A 14,840-nucleotide genomic window follows, 5' to 3' on the forward strand; every position below is an offset into this window, starting at 1 on the left:
CTGTCCTCCCAACACCTCTCCCTGCCCTGCACCCCAACATCCCCCTGCCCTGAACCGCAGCATCCCCCTGCCCTGTGCCCCAACACCTCTCCCTGCCCTCCATCCCAACATCCCCCTGCACTGAACCCCAACACCTCCCCCTGCCCCCAACCTCCCCCTGCCCTGAGCCCCAAAACCTCTCCCTGCCCTCCATCCCAACATCCCCCTGCCCTGAGCCCCAAAACCTTCCCCTGCCTTACGCCCCAACACCTCCCCCTGCCCTGCGCCCCAACATCCCCCTACACTGAACCCCAATATCCCCCTGCCCTGTCCTCCCAACACCTCCCCCTGCACCCCCAGTGGGCGGGCTTGGTTGCCATGGTTTCCCAGGCGGGGGGGCGGTGCTACGTTCCGGTTCCGGTTCCGCTGTCTGTGGCTGGCCAGGCCGCGGGGCGCTCGGGGGAGGGGGTGAGTGTCTCCCGGGGGCGGGGCCCCCGTGCGGGCGGCGACCGGGGCGCGGGTTGGGTGCTGCGGCCGGAGGCCGCTCGGGATCCCCGGGCTCGCGTGGAAGCTGGGCCCAGCGCAGAGGCGGCCGCGTCCGGGGTCGTGGCCGGGCCCCTCCTGGGCAGGCTGGGATCGGCCCGTCCCCAGCGAACGGGTGGGGCGAAGGGGGACCCCCGCCCTGGAGCGGGATAGGGGGACGGCACCCCCCAGCCCGGGGAGGCGCTGCAGAGGAGGGGTGGGGGGGACGGTTCCCCCTCCCAGCTATGAGGGGGTAGGGGTGGGGGCATGGCACCCGCCCCCCAGTCCGAGGAGGGGTGTGGGACGGCACCCCCCCCCCCGCCATTGGGGGTGGCAGGATCCCTTAACGAGAGGATGTTGCTGAGATGCACCTTGTGCGATTAATTAACAGTACTTCATACATGTGAGATTTTGGCAAACGTTTTCACAAACTTGTCGTTGGAGAGCAAATGCTCAAAGTAGCCGCTCCCCCCTCCCCAAAATCCCCTACATACTTTACAATTGTTATTTTTTAAAGCTTGTCTTCAAAGGAATAGTAATTAAAAATGTGATCAGCGTGGGACAGGACAAGCAAGGCCTGACCAGAGGAAATCTGGGCACATCTAGGAGTATTTTCAAGAATTCTGCTGGTGTGTGACAGTTTGCTGTTAATAGGGTCAAAAGCGATCTGGTTAAAATTTACTAAAGGAAAGGACCTTAGGATAGAAACAAATCGATTGCTCGGCACCATACACATCAATTGGAAAAGGAACAAGAAATGTCTGTTTAGAAATCTGTTACTTATGCTTAACTTTTGTGGCTTCTTTTCCCCGTAGATCTCAGACTTCACTTCAGTGGCCTCCCCGAAGAGCAGGTTATCTGTGTAGCAGCCAAAAACACAGTATAGAGGTCTCTAGCTCTGTGATTTAAGCTTCTTCAGGAACAGCTACACCCAAAATGTCGCATCACCTGAAATTTATTGCCAGAACGGTGATGGTCCAGAATGGGAATGTGGATGCTGCTTACAGGACACTAAGCAGGTAAATGTTAACAGCTGTCAGACTCCACTCCAGAAGTAGCTGCATTTTACTGATGAGCAAAGTGAGTCCTCTGTATTTGTTTGTGGCAAATATTGTTAGGTTTGTCTGTGATTGGTTATGTCCATTCAGATAAAGTGTGATTTATATTTCTTTGCATACTGTTAGAGCAAAGGAACACTTGAGCAAATCACATACTCGACCCCTGCTAGGGGAAGGGAGATTTCTAACAGGTTGTAGTAGTTTTAATCTTATGTGGTCTAGTGGTTAGAGCAGTGGCCTGGGAGGGAGGGTCAGGAGTCTGGATTTTATTCTTGCTTCTGTCAGTTGAATGACTGTGACCGAACTGGATGGTGAGACTTGAGAACACAGAAAAATCACAAGGGGACAATGCATTTAACAAGTGCTGGTAAGTGTGCATTTTCTGTCCCCTGACTTTAAACTGCAGTGAAGTGGCTTTACAGGGCTATGATCCAGTTAGGCTGTTCTGTCTAGTCTTTATTGTGCTCTGAGAGCAGCCTCTGAAACAAGCTGGCTGGCTCTGGGCATGGCAGACCTCCCAAGCAAAGGGAAGAACTCATTAATCCTGGAGAGTCAGTGAAATGGAGTTCAGTAAACCTGGGTTCATCATGTATGTGAAATGCACAAGGCAATCATAGTCTCTCAGCTTCACTTAACATTTTCATTTTGTCACATGAAAATGAGAGTCCCAATACTGTATTAATTAAAATCACTAAATTTAAATCTGTATTACATTACATTTCAAGGGGAAAAGGTAACATTTAGCATAGATTAAAGCCAGTAAGCCTGTGAAAGGATGAATATTTCACATTGATCATTGGGAGGGGGTCACAAAATAGATGTGCATGTATTTAAAAGGTGTAGATGCCAATGAGTGGAAGGACTAGTTTAGAGCAGCACAAAAGGGTTATAACTAGAAAATTGGGGTGACAATTTAAGGAAAACATGGGCTGAATACTAGGAAGTATTTGCTAATATCAAGATTTTGGACTGTGACATTCTATAAGATTTCAGGGGAGCTCAGTCGTTTCAATTAGAAGGGACAATCCACTAAAAACTGGGCTGGAGGGAGTAATCCTGCATTGGCACTGGGGTGTACTAGATCAGTGTTTTTCAACGACAAGTCCCTGAGATCTCCCTGACACAGTTTAGGAAGGCAGCAAGCTGGTCCCTGATATCAAAAAGATTGAGAAACATTGTACTAGATGGCCCACTAAGCCTTTTCCATATCGTATGAAAGAAGGATGATTTTGTGGACTAGAAACATGGCTTCATTTTCCCAACCTGCTGCTGATATATCATCTGGATAAACCTGTCCTGTCTGGCCTGGGTAAAATCACTTCTCTCTGCACCTCAGCTTCCCACCCGGAAAATGAGGATAATACCCACCTTGCAGATGTGTTGGGAAGCTTTGAGATCCTAAGATGGAAAGCATCAGAGAAGGATAAATGTTATTGTAGTTCATGTCTGTGAAGGATTGCACAGAGGTGGGAGGCTTAGTTTAGAACAGAGAGAAATGGAGTGTGGAAATTCAGCTGAACTTTAATTCTTGAGGAAATTGCTGTCATGCAAATTAAAATGATATAACTTGCGTGATGGCTTACAGCTTGGTCCTGCATTCCTTGGCATTCCAAACTGCCACTGACTGAATTCAAGACAAGACTTTCAGCTTGCAGTGTCTGTGGTAGAAACGAAGGTGCCCACTGTGTAGGGATAGTAAACTTCTTGCTGTGTTATTAACCCTTTACTTGTTCCTCAGAAACAACAAACTAAAATGCTGAAGTCTTTTATCTCATTTGATCATTGGGCAATGTCTGTATATTGGCCTGTGACACTTGCTTTCTTCTTCCGAATAATACTGTGAAGGGACATTTGTCTTACCATGAGGTCTAGCATACATGTGCTAGCATGCCTTTGTTTGGAACAGTGGAAAGCATTAAGGATAATGCTCATCAGATCTGGATGAGGTCTTAGTTCGGTGGGGAACTCTGTCTTGGGGAAAGAAATATTAATTTATGCCAGGCTTTTTCATTTCAAGATAAATTGTCAAGCCTCATGGCTGGACCATGCTTAGAATTTAATGTCTTTTTCACTGCCTTTCCCTTATTCTTCTCTGGTCATCATTTGATTCTTCCAGGTTAATGTGAGTTCATTGGGCAGTGCTATATAGTGTGGGTATGTAGATCTCCATCCATCGGAGGAGGCATAGCCTGGTGTATGTGATTTACAGTGTAAGCTGCTAGGGAATTTTTCTGTATTTGTGCATTGCCAAGTATATTGTCAGAGCTCAATAAATAATGGGCCTGAACATAGGAGCCAGGGTTCTGTGATTGATTTCTGGCTTTGACAAGGACTTTCTCACTGCTTGTGAGTCAAGATGTATGTTTCTCCATCTGCAAAATGTAAATACTGTACTTCTGTAGATTAACCAGTGTCTGCAAATGTAACATGCTGTAGAATAATAATACTTTGTCTTTCTCTAGCACCTTGCATCTGAGGAACTAACATTAACTAAGCCCTACAGTTCTTTCCCTTGTCCCATGAGATGAGTGGTTTATCCCCATTTTACAGATGGGGAAACAGGTGGGGGTGGGGGGTGAAGTGACTTGCTCGTGGTATGTCAGAGAGTCAGTGGCAGAGCTGAGAATAGTATGAAGATCTGATGCCCAGTGATCTGCACTAACCGCTGCACCACTCTGCCTCTGGGGATTCCACTGAGTCCATGTTTGTGTATTTGAGGGTCCCTCATTGCAGGCATATGGGTATATAGACTGCACTAGAATAATGGGACATGGGCTCTTGGGAGCATGGGCATTATATCTTCTACTGCGGTTGAGTTAGTGAGCCACAAATATAGCAAAGCTTGTCTAAGGCTTTGTCTACACTGCCAATTGAACGACAAAACTTTTGTCATACACAGGTGCTTAAACACCCCCCCCCCCCAACCCTCCAAAAGACAAAAGTTTTGCTACAGCAAGTGACAGTGTAAATGGCTCGTTGTCGGCAGGAGCACTCTCCTGTCCACAACGCGAATCCCGCTTGTAGGGGGTGGAAGTATTTTGTCCACAAAAGTGCTGACAAACAGCATTTACACTGCCCGACTTTTAGCAACATGGCTGTGTAGTGTAGAAAAAGCCTAGATCACTGATGTCCCATAAGCCCAGCACATATATTTCAACATCGCCTTGCTTTGGGATTTTATTTGCTTTACTAGCATGTGGGTTTGTATCTTCATTCACAGGAGAGAAGAACGTGTTATTCAAAAACCAGTTGGAGAACACTTCAGTCTCTCTGGTCACTTGATTACAGACCTAAAAGTTGCAATTCTTCAACAAAAAAACTTCAAAAACAGACTCCAATGAGAGACTGCTGAATTGGAATTAATTTGCAAACTGGACACCATTACATTAGGCTTGAATAAAGACTGGGAGTGGATGTGTCATTACACAAAGTAAAACTATTTCCCCATATTTATCATTCCCCCCCCCGCCACTGTTCCTCACACGTTCTTGTCAACTGCTGGGAATGGCCCACCTTGATTATCACTACAAAAGGTGTTTATTTTTTTTCCTCTCCTGCTGGTAATAGTTCACCTTACCGGATCACTCTCCTTACAGTGTGTATGGTAACACCCATTGTTTCATGTTCTCTGTGTATATAAAATCTCCCCACTGTATTTTCCACTGCATGCATCCAATGAAGTGAGCTGTAGCTCATGAAAGCTTATGCCCAAATAAATTTGTTAGTCTCTAAGGTGCCACGAGTACTCCTTTTCTTTTTGCAGATACAGACTAACACGGCTGCTACTCTGAAATTCTTCAGTCTTGTGATCATACTGACCTCTGCTGGCTTCAGTACTAAAAATCCAGAAGGGCAATATGTTTTCTTTGTTAGCTCTCAATCTCATTGTGACATTGATTCAAACGCTGGCAACAGGCTTCAGCTTCTGTTAAGTACTTTGATCTCCTGGGCTAGCGTTTTAAGGGCAGGAGTGACAACTAAAATTGTGATTTCTTGCACATTGTTATGTGTGTGTTTGCGTGGTGTTAGGTCCTCTGTTTGTGGTGTTCCCCTCCTGTCCAATAATGAGACTGTCTTTGGAAAAGATTGGACTTTGGACCTGGGGTTTTGTTCAGCATAAAACCTCTTTTCTGCTGTGTAAGGCAAATACTTCATTTACCTGGGGCTTCATCATCATAAAGAAGTTTAGAAAAGACAGCTGCTTTTATTTCAAAGGCACAGTATAACCTTTATTCTCCCTTGCTATGCCCTGTTCTGTAGTGTGCCATATATCTGTTGGTCAGCCCCATTCACCCCAGAGCTGGCTGCCTTTCAGTGGTGCTATACACATGTAGTTTGTGATGTGCTTTTGGATTTGAAAAGTGCTGTAAAAATGTAAAAGGTTATTAATTTTAGGGTTATGTTCCTAAATATTAAAGCCTTTTAAAGTCTCTTTTAAAGAGAACTGGATAAATTCATGGAGGTTAAGTCCATTAATGGCTATTAGCCAGTATGGGTAAGGAATGGTGTCCCGAGCCTCTGTTTGTTAGAGGGTGGAGATGGATGGCAGGAGAGAGATCACTTGATCATTACCTGTTAGGTTCACTTCCTCTGGGGCACCTGGCACTGGCCGCTGTCGGCAGACAGGATACTGGGCTGGATGGACCTTTGGTCTGATCCAGTATGGCCATTCTTATGTTCCCCCATAGTCCTGATTTTCTATCTAGCTACCACTCCAAGGTGATGTGAAACTGAGAACTTTGTTGAAGTGCGGAGCTGGATTACACTAGAATCAAGGAAGTGGTGTTTTGGAATACGGTATGGCTCTGCAAAGTCACTTACTTCTGTATCCAAAGGATCCCTTTACGTAACAAGCTTTGCAAAGCTATGCCCTGTACTTCAAACCCGTGTATACATGGTGTCCTCGAGGCTGGCTCCATGCTGCACCGGCTTCTTTGAGTGCTATGCTATTGCAGCACAGTGCATGCCAGGTCGTAACTGGGTTGGAGCTGGCTGATCGTGGCTAGAGGGGACCTAATTCCCAGCTGCAGTCGGAACCATTCAGCACTGATTGGCTCATTTAAAAAACGTATTTGCAGGTCAGCTTCTGGCCCTCAGATCCTTGACTGCATCCCTTTTTAACAGCAGACTACAGAACGTGTGGCTTTGTATTTCTTCTCTTGTTTCTGCGCTCAGCAGATTTGCGGATCATAGTTGTTGGTTTAAATATAGATTGGATGGCAGTTCCACCATAAGTGTTTGTTCAGAACCGTACGAAGGGCAACACGGTTTTAAAATGCCTGTGCAGCTGGTGAGCTGAACATGTGTCTCTCTCAGCTCTTGCCCGTGGGACTTGCTAAGCGCGCGATGTGACATAACAAGTGCTTGATGCAGGAAAACTTGCTGCCTTCAGATTGGCTGCCCTTTTGGGACAAGGAGGGGAACTAGAAACAACTGAGCTGTATCTTATTGGATGCTGGATGCTTGTGGGTGGGTTTTCCAGTCCATTGAAGACTATTTATCTTACACTCGTTATCTGCTGACATACAGGCTGCGTGCATTGCCATGTGAATGCTTATGCTCTAAAAAGGCTTCTATTCAAATGTGAACTTTGTTAAAGGGAAACTGTCAGATTAAAAAAATATTTTTTTAAAAAGCAAATTTCTTTATTTGTGATGCCAGCAGTACTTTACACTATTACCTCAAGAGTAATGTTGTTTTAAAATCTAACGTATCTGTCATTTTTTTTACTGATGGGTTTTTTTTATTTGGCACTTCATTTTGTTTGGGTGATGAAAACTAACCAATCAATTTCGCGTTTTTCTGGTCAGTTTCATTTTCTGATTCACATGCCCTGTCAGAGATGCTGCAGTGTTTGAGTTCCCAACACCGAAAGGAAATTTTTAAATCTCAACAAAAACCAGTTTTCATTGGTTGTTGTTTTTTTAATAATATAATTAAAACTCCGTTGTTAATAATCAGGTTTGTAAAACCTTTTCTTTATAAGAAATTGCTGGCCTAAACTACTGTAATTGACAGTATCCCTTTAAAATCTGTAACAGGTTTGATCAGGGCTGTATTACTGGGCAGGTCAAGCATCACTATAGCATGTTGCTAAATCTGTATAAGCTCTGTCTGAATTAGCCCTTAACCTGTTCTTTGCTGGTAAGAAATTCACAAGTAGACACATCAAGTACTTTATGTGAAAGGACAGCTAAACAGCAGTTTTCTCCACATAGTGGTGAAATCCCCCTATTGTGCATTCTGATTTTCTTCAAGAAAGAATAAAGAGCAACAAAAAATTATCAGGCAGGTGGAGGGATCAATTTCAGAGGAAAGATTAAGGCCCTGTCTCTGCTTTAAAAATAGCCATGTCTAAGTGTTAGAACAGGATTTATTCTTGTCCGCATAGATGAGAACATGTTGTGTTATATATGTTGGGAAACCATGTTTAAGCTCTTTAAGATACTTAGGCTAAAACATGGTTCCTATACATGTCTTTTTCTGTCCACACAAGCAAGAAAAAAAGTTTCGCGTTTGTAGTGTAGGTGATCTTAAGTGTAATTTGGCTAAAAGGGGAATGAGGTGTAAGTTGAAAGATGTAACAACCCAGGAAGGAGAGGAGTTAAGTAGGGTGGAATAACTAGAGGTAATGGTTTGAAATTAAAAAAGGGAAATGCCTGGCTGAATGTCAAGGAAAACTTCCCAGTAGTGTGCTATATTAGGCTATGGATTCATCTCCTTTGGGAAGTGGTAGAAGCCTCCTTGCTCAGCATATTGTAAAACTGGACGTCACAAACCACAAGTGGTTGGACCTCAGCGTAGAGATGGACTGAGTGGCTTAGTAGGTCCTTTTCTTTCTTCTGTTGTTCTGTGATTGCTCTGGCAGCGGAGGAAGGATGGTTTTGCACAGGTATGGGAGCTAGAAGGTCTGGATTATGATCTTGGCTCTGCCCAATTCATTCTGTGAACTGGGGCAAGTCACTTCCCTGATCTCTCTGCTTCTGTTTCCCTTCTCTGTAAAATTCCTCTCAATGTCCAGTGTGTGCAGGATAAAGCAGAGGAAGCAGCTATTCCTGATCTTACTTTGGAAAAGCTGCAGAATCTGATGTGACAAGATCTAAGCCTGTCTTTGACTGACAGCTGTGACAGGTAAATTCCTCTAGTGCCTGAAGGAGGAGATACACTCCTATGCTACAGTTATTGTTAGTGTCCTAAGCCACAGGCAAAATGGATCTCAGGCAATTTTATGTGAATTGAATTCTTATGCAGCAGCTGTATTTACACAGTTTAGCAGCTGGACTGGCTGAGATCCAAGGGTCTTGTTAAAGGTTATTCAGTGAAGTCAGTAACTCAGCGTTTGCATCAAGCCCTTTCGGCAACCACTAAATCACCCTGCTCCTCATCTGAGGCTGTTAAATGTGCCTGTAGTCTGACATGGCATATCAGAAAACCCACTATAGTCCTTCAAGTGCAATCTGTGGTTAGGAGTTTTCCTCTGACTAGCAGGCAAGGGGTGAATGCATGAAATAACGCTTTCCTTTTGTTGGTAGGGTATTTCATGGAAACGAAGGGCTGGAAGGGACCTTGAGAAGTCATCAAGTCCAGCCCCCTGTGCTGAGACAGAACCTGGTAAATCTAGACCATCCCTGACAGGTTTGTCCAACCTGTTCTTAAAAACCTCCAATGATGGGATTCCACAACCTCCTTTGGAAGCCTATTCCAGGGCTTAACTATCCTTATACTTAAAAAGGTTTTCTGAGTATCTAACCTCAATATCCTTTGCTGTAGATTAAGCCTATTACTTCTTGTCCCACCTTCAGTGGGCATGGAGAACAACTGATCACGGTCCTCTTTATAACAGGTCTTAGCATATTTGAAGACGATCATCAGGTCCTCCTCAGTCGTCTTTTCTGAAGACTAAACATGTCCCCTTTTTTTAACCTTTCCTCGCAGATCAGGTTTTCTAAACCTTTTATCATTTTTGTTGCTCTCCTCTGGACTCTCTCCAATTTGCCACATCTGTCCTAAAGTCTGGCACCCAGAACTAGACACAGGACTCCAGCTGAGGCGTCACCAGTGCCGAGTGGAGCAGGACAAGTACCTCCCATGTCTTACATATGACACTCCTGTTAATGATATTAGCCTTTTTTGCGACTTCATCACATTGTTGACTCTCATTCAGTATGTGATTCACTAAGCACTACTTTACCACCCAGCCAATTATTCCCCATTTTCTAGCTGTGCATTTGATTTTTCCTTCCTAAGTGAAGTACTTTGCACTTGTCTTTATTGAATTTCATCTTGTTGAATTTAGACCAATTCTCCAAATTGTCAAGGTCTTTTTGAATTCTAATCCTGTCCTCCAAAGTGCCTGCAACCCCTCACAGCTTGGTGTCATCTGCAAATTTTACAAGCATACACTGTACTTCATTATCTAAGTCATTAATGAAAATATTGAATAGTTCCTGCCCCAGGATTGACCCTCGTGGTACCTCACTGGATATGCCTTCCCAGTTTGACAGCGAACCATTAAGTATTCTTTGAGTATGGTCTTTCAACCTATTGTGCACCCACCTTATAGTAATTTCATCTACCGCATGTCCTTAGTTTGCTTATGAGAATGTCATGTGGGACTATCAAAAGCCTTACTAAAATCAAGATATATCACACCATCTGCTTCTCCCCTAGCTACTAGGCCAGTAACCCTGACAAAGAAGGAAATTAAGAAGGTTTGGCATGATTTGTGCTTGGCAAATTCATGCTGGCTATTCCTTATAACGTTGCTATCCTTCGGGTGCCCACAGATTGGTTGTTTAATAATTTGTTCCAGTGTCTTTCCAGGTATCAAAGTCTGGCTGATTGGTCTATAATTCCCCAGGTCTTCTTTGTTCCCTTTTTAAAGACACTATGTTTCCCGTTCTGTAGTCTTCTGGGACTTCACCCCTCCTCCGTGTGTTCTCAGAGACAATTGCAAACAGTTCCAAGATTAAAAGGAGGACATGTGGCACCTTAGAGACTAACAAATTTATTTGAGCATAAGCTTTCGTGAGCTACAGCTCACTTCATTGCTTCACCTAGTTTCTTAGGTACCCTAGGATGAATTTTGTTAGGTCCTGCTGACTTTAATACTTCTAACTTATCTAAATATTCTTTAATGTGATCTTTCCTGTTTTGACTTGCTTTCTTTCCCCCTTATTGTTAATATTATGTTGAGTATCCGGTCACCATTCACCTTTCTAGCGACGCAAAATAGGCATTAAATACCTCAGGTTTCTTGATGTCATCAGTTATTAGCTCTTCTTCCCTGCTACATAGACAACCTACGCTTTCCTTCATCTTTCTCTTGCTACTGATGTATTTAAAGACCCTCTTCTTATTGCTTTTTGTGTTCCTTGCTAGGGGTAACTCATTTTGTGCCTTAGCCTTTCTGAGGGCTTGTCTTCACTGATGCAGCTGTGCTGCTGTAGCGCTTTAGCGAAGAAGCCATTAGGCCTGATATAGCGACTATGCCCTGACAGGCAGTTGCTATGTCAGTGGGAGAAGCTCTTCTGCGGTCTACACAGGGGGTTAGGTGGTTATAACTATGTTGTTCAGGGGTGTGAATTTTTCACATCCCTGCGCAACATACTGAAACCGATAGAAGTTTGTAGTGTAGACCTGGCCTGATTTTGTTCCTACATGCTTGTGCTATTCTTTTGTACTCCTCCTTAGCAATTTGTCTGTGTCTCACAGACATTTAATGCATGGGAAATGGTTGAGAGCCACTACCTGAACTCTGGTAGGAGTCCTATTGTGAGAGAAGGGGACCGAGAGTTGACATCGCAAGGAAAACTACTGTAGGGTAAGGCTCACCTGCTCAGTTACAGAATGGGGAAGGACACCGTCCTGCCGGCTTGTAATGGATAGCTTGCCAGCAGTAATGGTGTTGAGACCATTTCCGTGAATAACTTAGCACAGGAATACAGCTGAAACAGACGTGTTGCGTTCAGTGAAATGTATGTAAGCCAGCCTTATTGAGAAGGCCTTTTGTGTAGCAGCGTCTGTTCTCTTACAGAATGTGTCATGTTGTGGATAAAAGGTTCCTCATCTCTGTGGGGATGCACTGGGGAGGCCTGATCCAAAGCCCCTTGAAGTCAATGGGAGTCTTCCTATTGCCTGCAGCAATGTCTGGTTCAGACTATATGTGGCCCTCTCTAATCTCTCTGCACTACTGCCCTCTGCTGAATAGCACATGTATGAGCCTGCAGCCTGAAGAGGAGAGAGACTATAAAATCTAACAGTGGAGGTAGCTGCCACAGTCCCATTATTCCATGATTTTTTTTTACAGCTACCAGATAACAAAATTTGTTAATAACAAACTTTGTTTAATAACAAAGTTTTAAAGGGATTTTATTTTCCTCATTACAGTTCTCAATGTGCTCATAGGCACAATGTACGACACAGACCCCAAAATGAAGCCCAGGAAATACTGATTAATACAGGAGATTTGAAAATTGCATGGGGCCCATTTCTCTAGCTGAAATCACCCCCTTTTTTTATTTGACATTTCTGATGTTAATTTCTAGAAATAAACAGTTAAGAAAACATCGGGTTTGTGGACAAATTTGAATCTGCAAAACGGGATATAATTTGTCATGAGAGGCAGTTGGGAGGGTTCATTATTTTTGCTGCTTAATAAATTATGCCAATTGTGCTGAAGTCACCTGTTGGTGCCATTGACTGGGAGGGAGTGCGGATTGATGGTGAGAGCAGGGGGCTGAGAGATAGGACTTCTAGACTCTATTCCCCTGATTTACTGTGTGGCCAACTGACTTCACTGTGCTTTAGACTTAACGAATGTATGTAAAGCTCTTTATTATGCTCAATTGTAAGGCCCTCGGGAAATGCAAAATATGACACTTCATTAATTTCCTCAGAATTCTGACAGTGGATGGGATCATTGAGGATGCCAAGCGGCGTCGGTACTATGAGAAACCATGCCGCAAGAGGCAGCGGGAGACCTACGAGATGTGCCGGCGGATTTATAACACAGAGATGGCCAGGAAGATTGCATTTCTAATGAGGAAGAATCGACAAGACCCCTGGCTAGGCTGTTAGGTCCAAAGAATTACAATAGCTGGGGAAACAGCCCAGTGACTTCTGTTTTAAAAAAAAAAAACAAAAAAAACAACCCAAAACACACCACTGTCAGATCTGATCACCTCATTGCTAGTTTCAGCCAAGAGGTCAATGACTTGAATGGGTCATGGAGACTGATCTCCCTTCTTCACCAGGGCAGGACTGAAGGACATCATACCATAGAATCTCTGTTTCTGAGCAGTTGCCATGTTGTCTTTCTATCTGTTAATAAAGTGACCATTTTAGCATGTTGTCCTGCTGTTCTTGCGTGACACAAACATAAGGAAACTATATTAATTCAGAGTTTAGAATTGGCTTTCCCTTTTATGAACAATTCCTTTAAATAGTGCTTGCTGCTCATTATAATTAGAGCCCTGCAAATCTGCCGATATCCGCAGAGATCCGCATCCGTGAATGCAGATATCCGTGGACCATTTTTGCAGATCCCGGGTGGATGGGGATTCAAATTTTGTATCCGTGCCGGGCTCTAATTATAATCTCCTACTTGGCAGTGCTTGTGAAAATAGGGAAAAACCTGAGTTAGGTCTGATTTATTCCAGAATAAAGATGCTGCTGCAAGTATTTTCATTCTCCCTCCCTTTATTTTACTCTCCGTTGGTTGGCAGTAAAGGGTGTGGTTATGGAATTCGTATACATCATTTGCAGATTATTTTTAAGACAGTAGAGGTTCAGAGCGTTATCCTCATTTATACTGTAGTCCCATTATTCAACTCTGGTAGTGAAAAGGCGCCTTAAAATGAATGTAAACATATTTCCACCCACTTCCAGGCCTCTTTACACTGACAAAATAAGAGTATAAAATAAAAACAAGTCCTCAGAGTCCTGGGAGAGTACAGCTGCTTCTGTAGTGTTTTAACTTAGTTTTTTTTAATGGAGTATCCATTTAATTTTCTCCAGTTTTTTTAAGGTTCCTCTTAAGCAATCATGTCAGGAAATGTCAAAGTTAAGCTTGCAGATATAATTTTCAGACCCTCCTTTCCCTGCTTCTGTAAATGCTTTCCTGAATATGATCAATCCTGTTTTTCACATAATTATACTTTTTCTGACAATCTTACACACATGTAGTGTCTTGTAATACCCTTTGTTGTGTGTTGTGTGCCAGAGTCCACAAAAGTGATTTGTATAGTTGGACAACATAATACTGGCTGCCCCCAATGGAAAAATAAAATAAAATTTAGCACTTGGGGGGGGGGGGGGGGGGAACCAAAGGTTTGTTTCTAAGATCCCATCTCAGAGGTCCTCAGCCTCTTTCAGTATGGAAAGTATTTAGTGTATTTTTAGATATCTTTTAATGTGATTTGACAGCTAGAAATGAGAAGCCAATCCCTTGTGACTAGCAAGTCCTTTGTGGAGAGCAGTGTGAGAACCTTTATAAAAGGGGATGAGTTTGGATGGGTGTACACTATAAACTTTTGCTGGTATAATAATGTTAGAGGGTTGATTATTTCCACAGACTCAAGTAACCAAGTGGACAGAAAAGAGAAGTCCTTCAGCACTTAGAACAGAGCATGAGGAGATGCTCCTACTAATAAATGATTGGGGAACAAATAAGGTGGAAGCATTTATCTCCTGAAGCTATTTGCCTTATAATTGGGTATACTTGGAAGTGGATCTTGTAATATCCTGCCACTGATACTGGGTTGTGCAGCAGACTGGTTACTGGATGCCTCTGATTATGATATTAGGGATACCTGCAGCTATTCTGTTTCAAAATTCTGTTCTCACAAATTAGGGTGTATGTCACAGGATTAGTACTGGGATGGGAAACCTCCGAAGACCAGCTGGGCTGAGATAGGAAATTTATGATGATAGTTCAGAAGCTGGCTATCTTCTTTGTGAAGCAATTCCCTGTTGACATGCTTGCATTACTCATGCTGGGGTCAGCTCAAGTTCTACAGTGAATTACAACAAGCATCACTGCATGCAAGCTCTTGGTAGAACAAGGATTGGCTGCCTGTCTCGTGTTTTTTTCCTTAGCACCATAATCTCCATTAAATGCTAGATTTAGGCAGATGAATGGTTCTAAAAATTATATGAATGGAGTTCACCCAGATGTGATGGCATCAAGCCATGACATGCCTGGGTGACCTCATGAGCCACCATAATGAAACTCTGCCATAGTGTTGCAATGCAGTAACTGCAGGTGTCAGCTGTACAGTG

At 43.6% G+C, this 14,840-nt stretch overlaps 1 protein-coding gene across 1 annotated transcript; it reads left to right on the forward strand.

Moving 5' to 3' along the window:
* The first annotated feature begins 367 nt into the window (after positions 1 to 367).
* MRPS21 (mitochondrial ribosomal protein S21) lies at positions 368 to 12,723 on the forward strand. The gene is made up of 3 exons (XM_074938204.1): positions 368 to 447; positions 1,317 to 1,520; positions 12,458 to 12,723. Exons 2-3 carry the CDS (start codon positions 1,438 to 1,440, stop codon positions 12,636 to 12,638), a joined length of 264 nt encoding a protein of 87 aa, XP_074794305.1. The 5' UTR covers positions 368 to 447; positions 1,317 to 1,437; the 3' UTR covers positions 12,639 to 12,723.
* Positions 12,724 to 14,840: the final 2,117 nt, after the last annotated feature.

The sequence above is a fragment of the Natator depressus genome, chromosome 24 (assembly GCF_965152275.1).
Source record: "Natator depressus isolate rNatDep1 chromosome 24, rNatDep2.hap1, whole genome shotgun sequence".
NCBI classification, from domain to species: Eukaryota; Metazoa; Chordata; order Testudines; family Cheloniidae; genus Natator; species Natator depressus.

Excerpts from the sequence above, each read along its gene's own strand:
- MRPS21 (XM_074938204.1), top strand. The coding sequence starts at position 1,438 with ATGTCGCATCACCTGAAATTTATTGCCAGAACGGTGATGGTCCAGAAT. Across the intron at positions 1,521-12,457 it reads GCTTACAGGACACTAAGCAG|AATTCTGACAGTGGATGGGA; the intron begins GTAAATGTTAAC and ends TAATTTCCTCAG.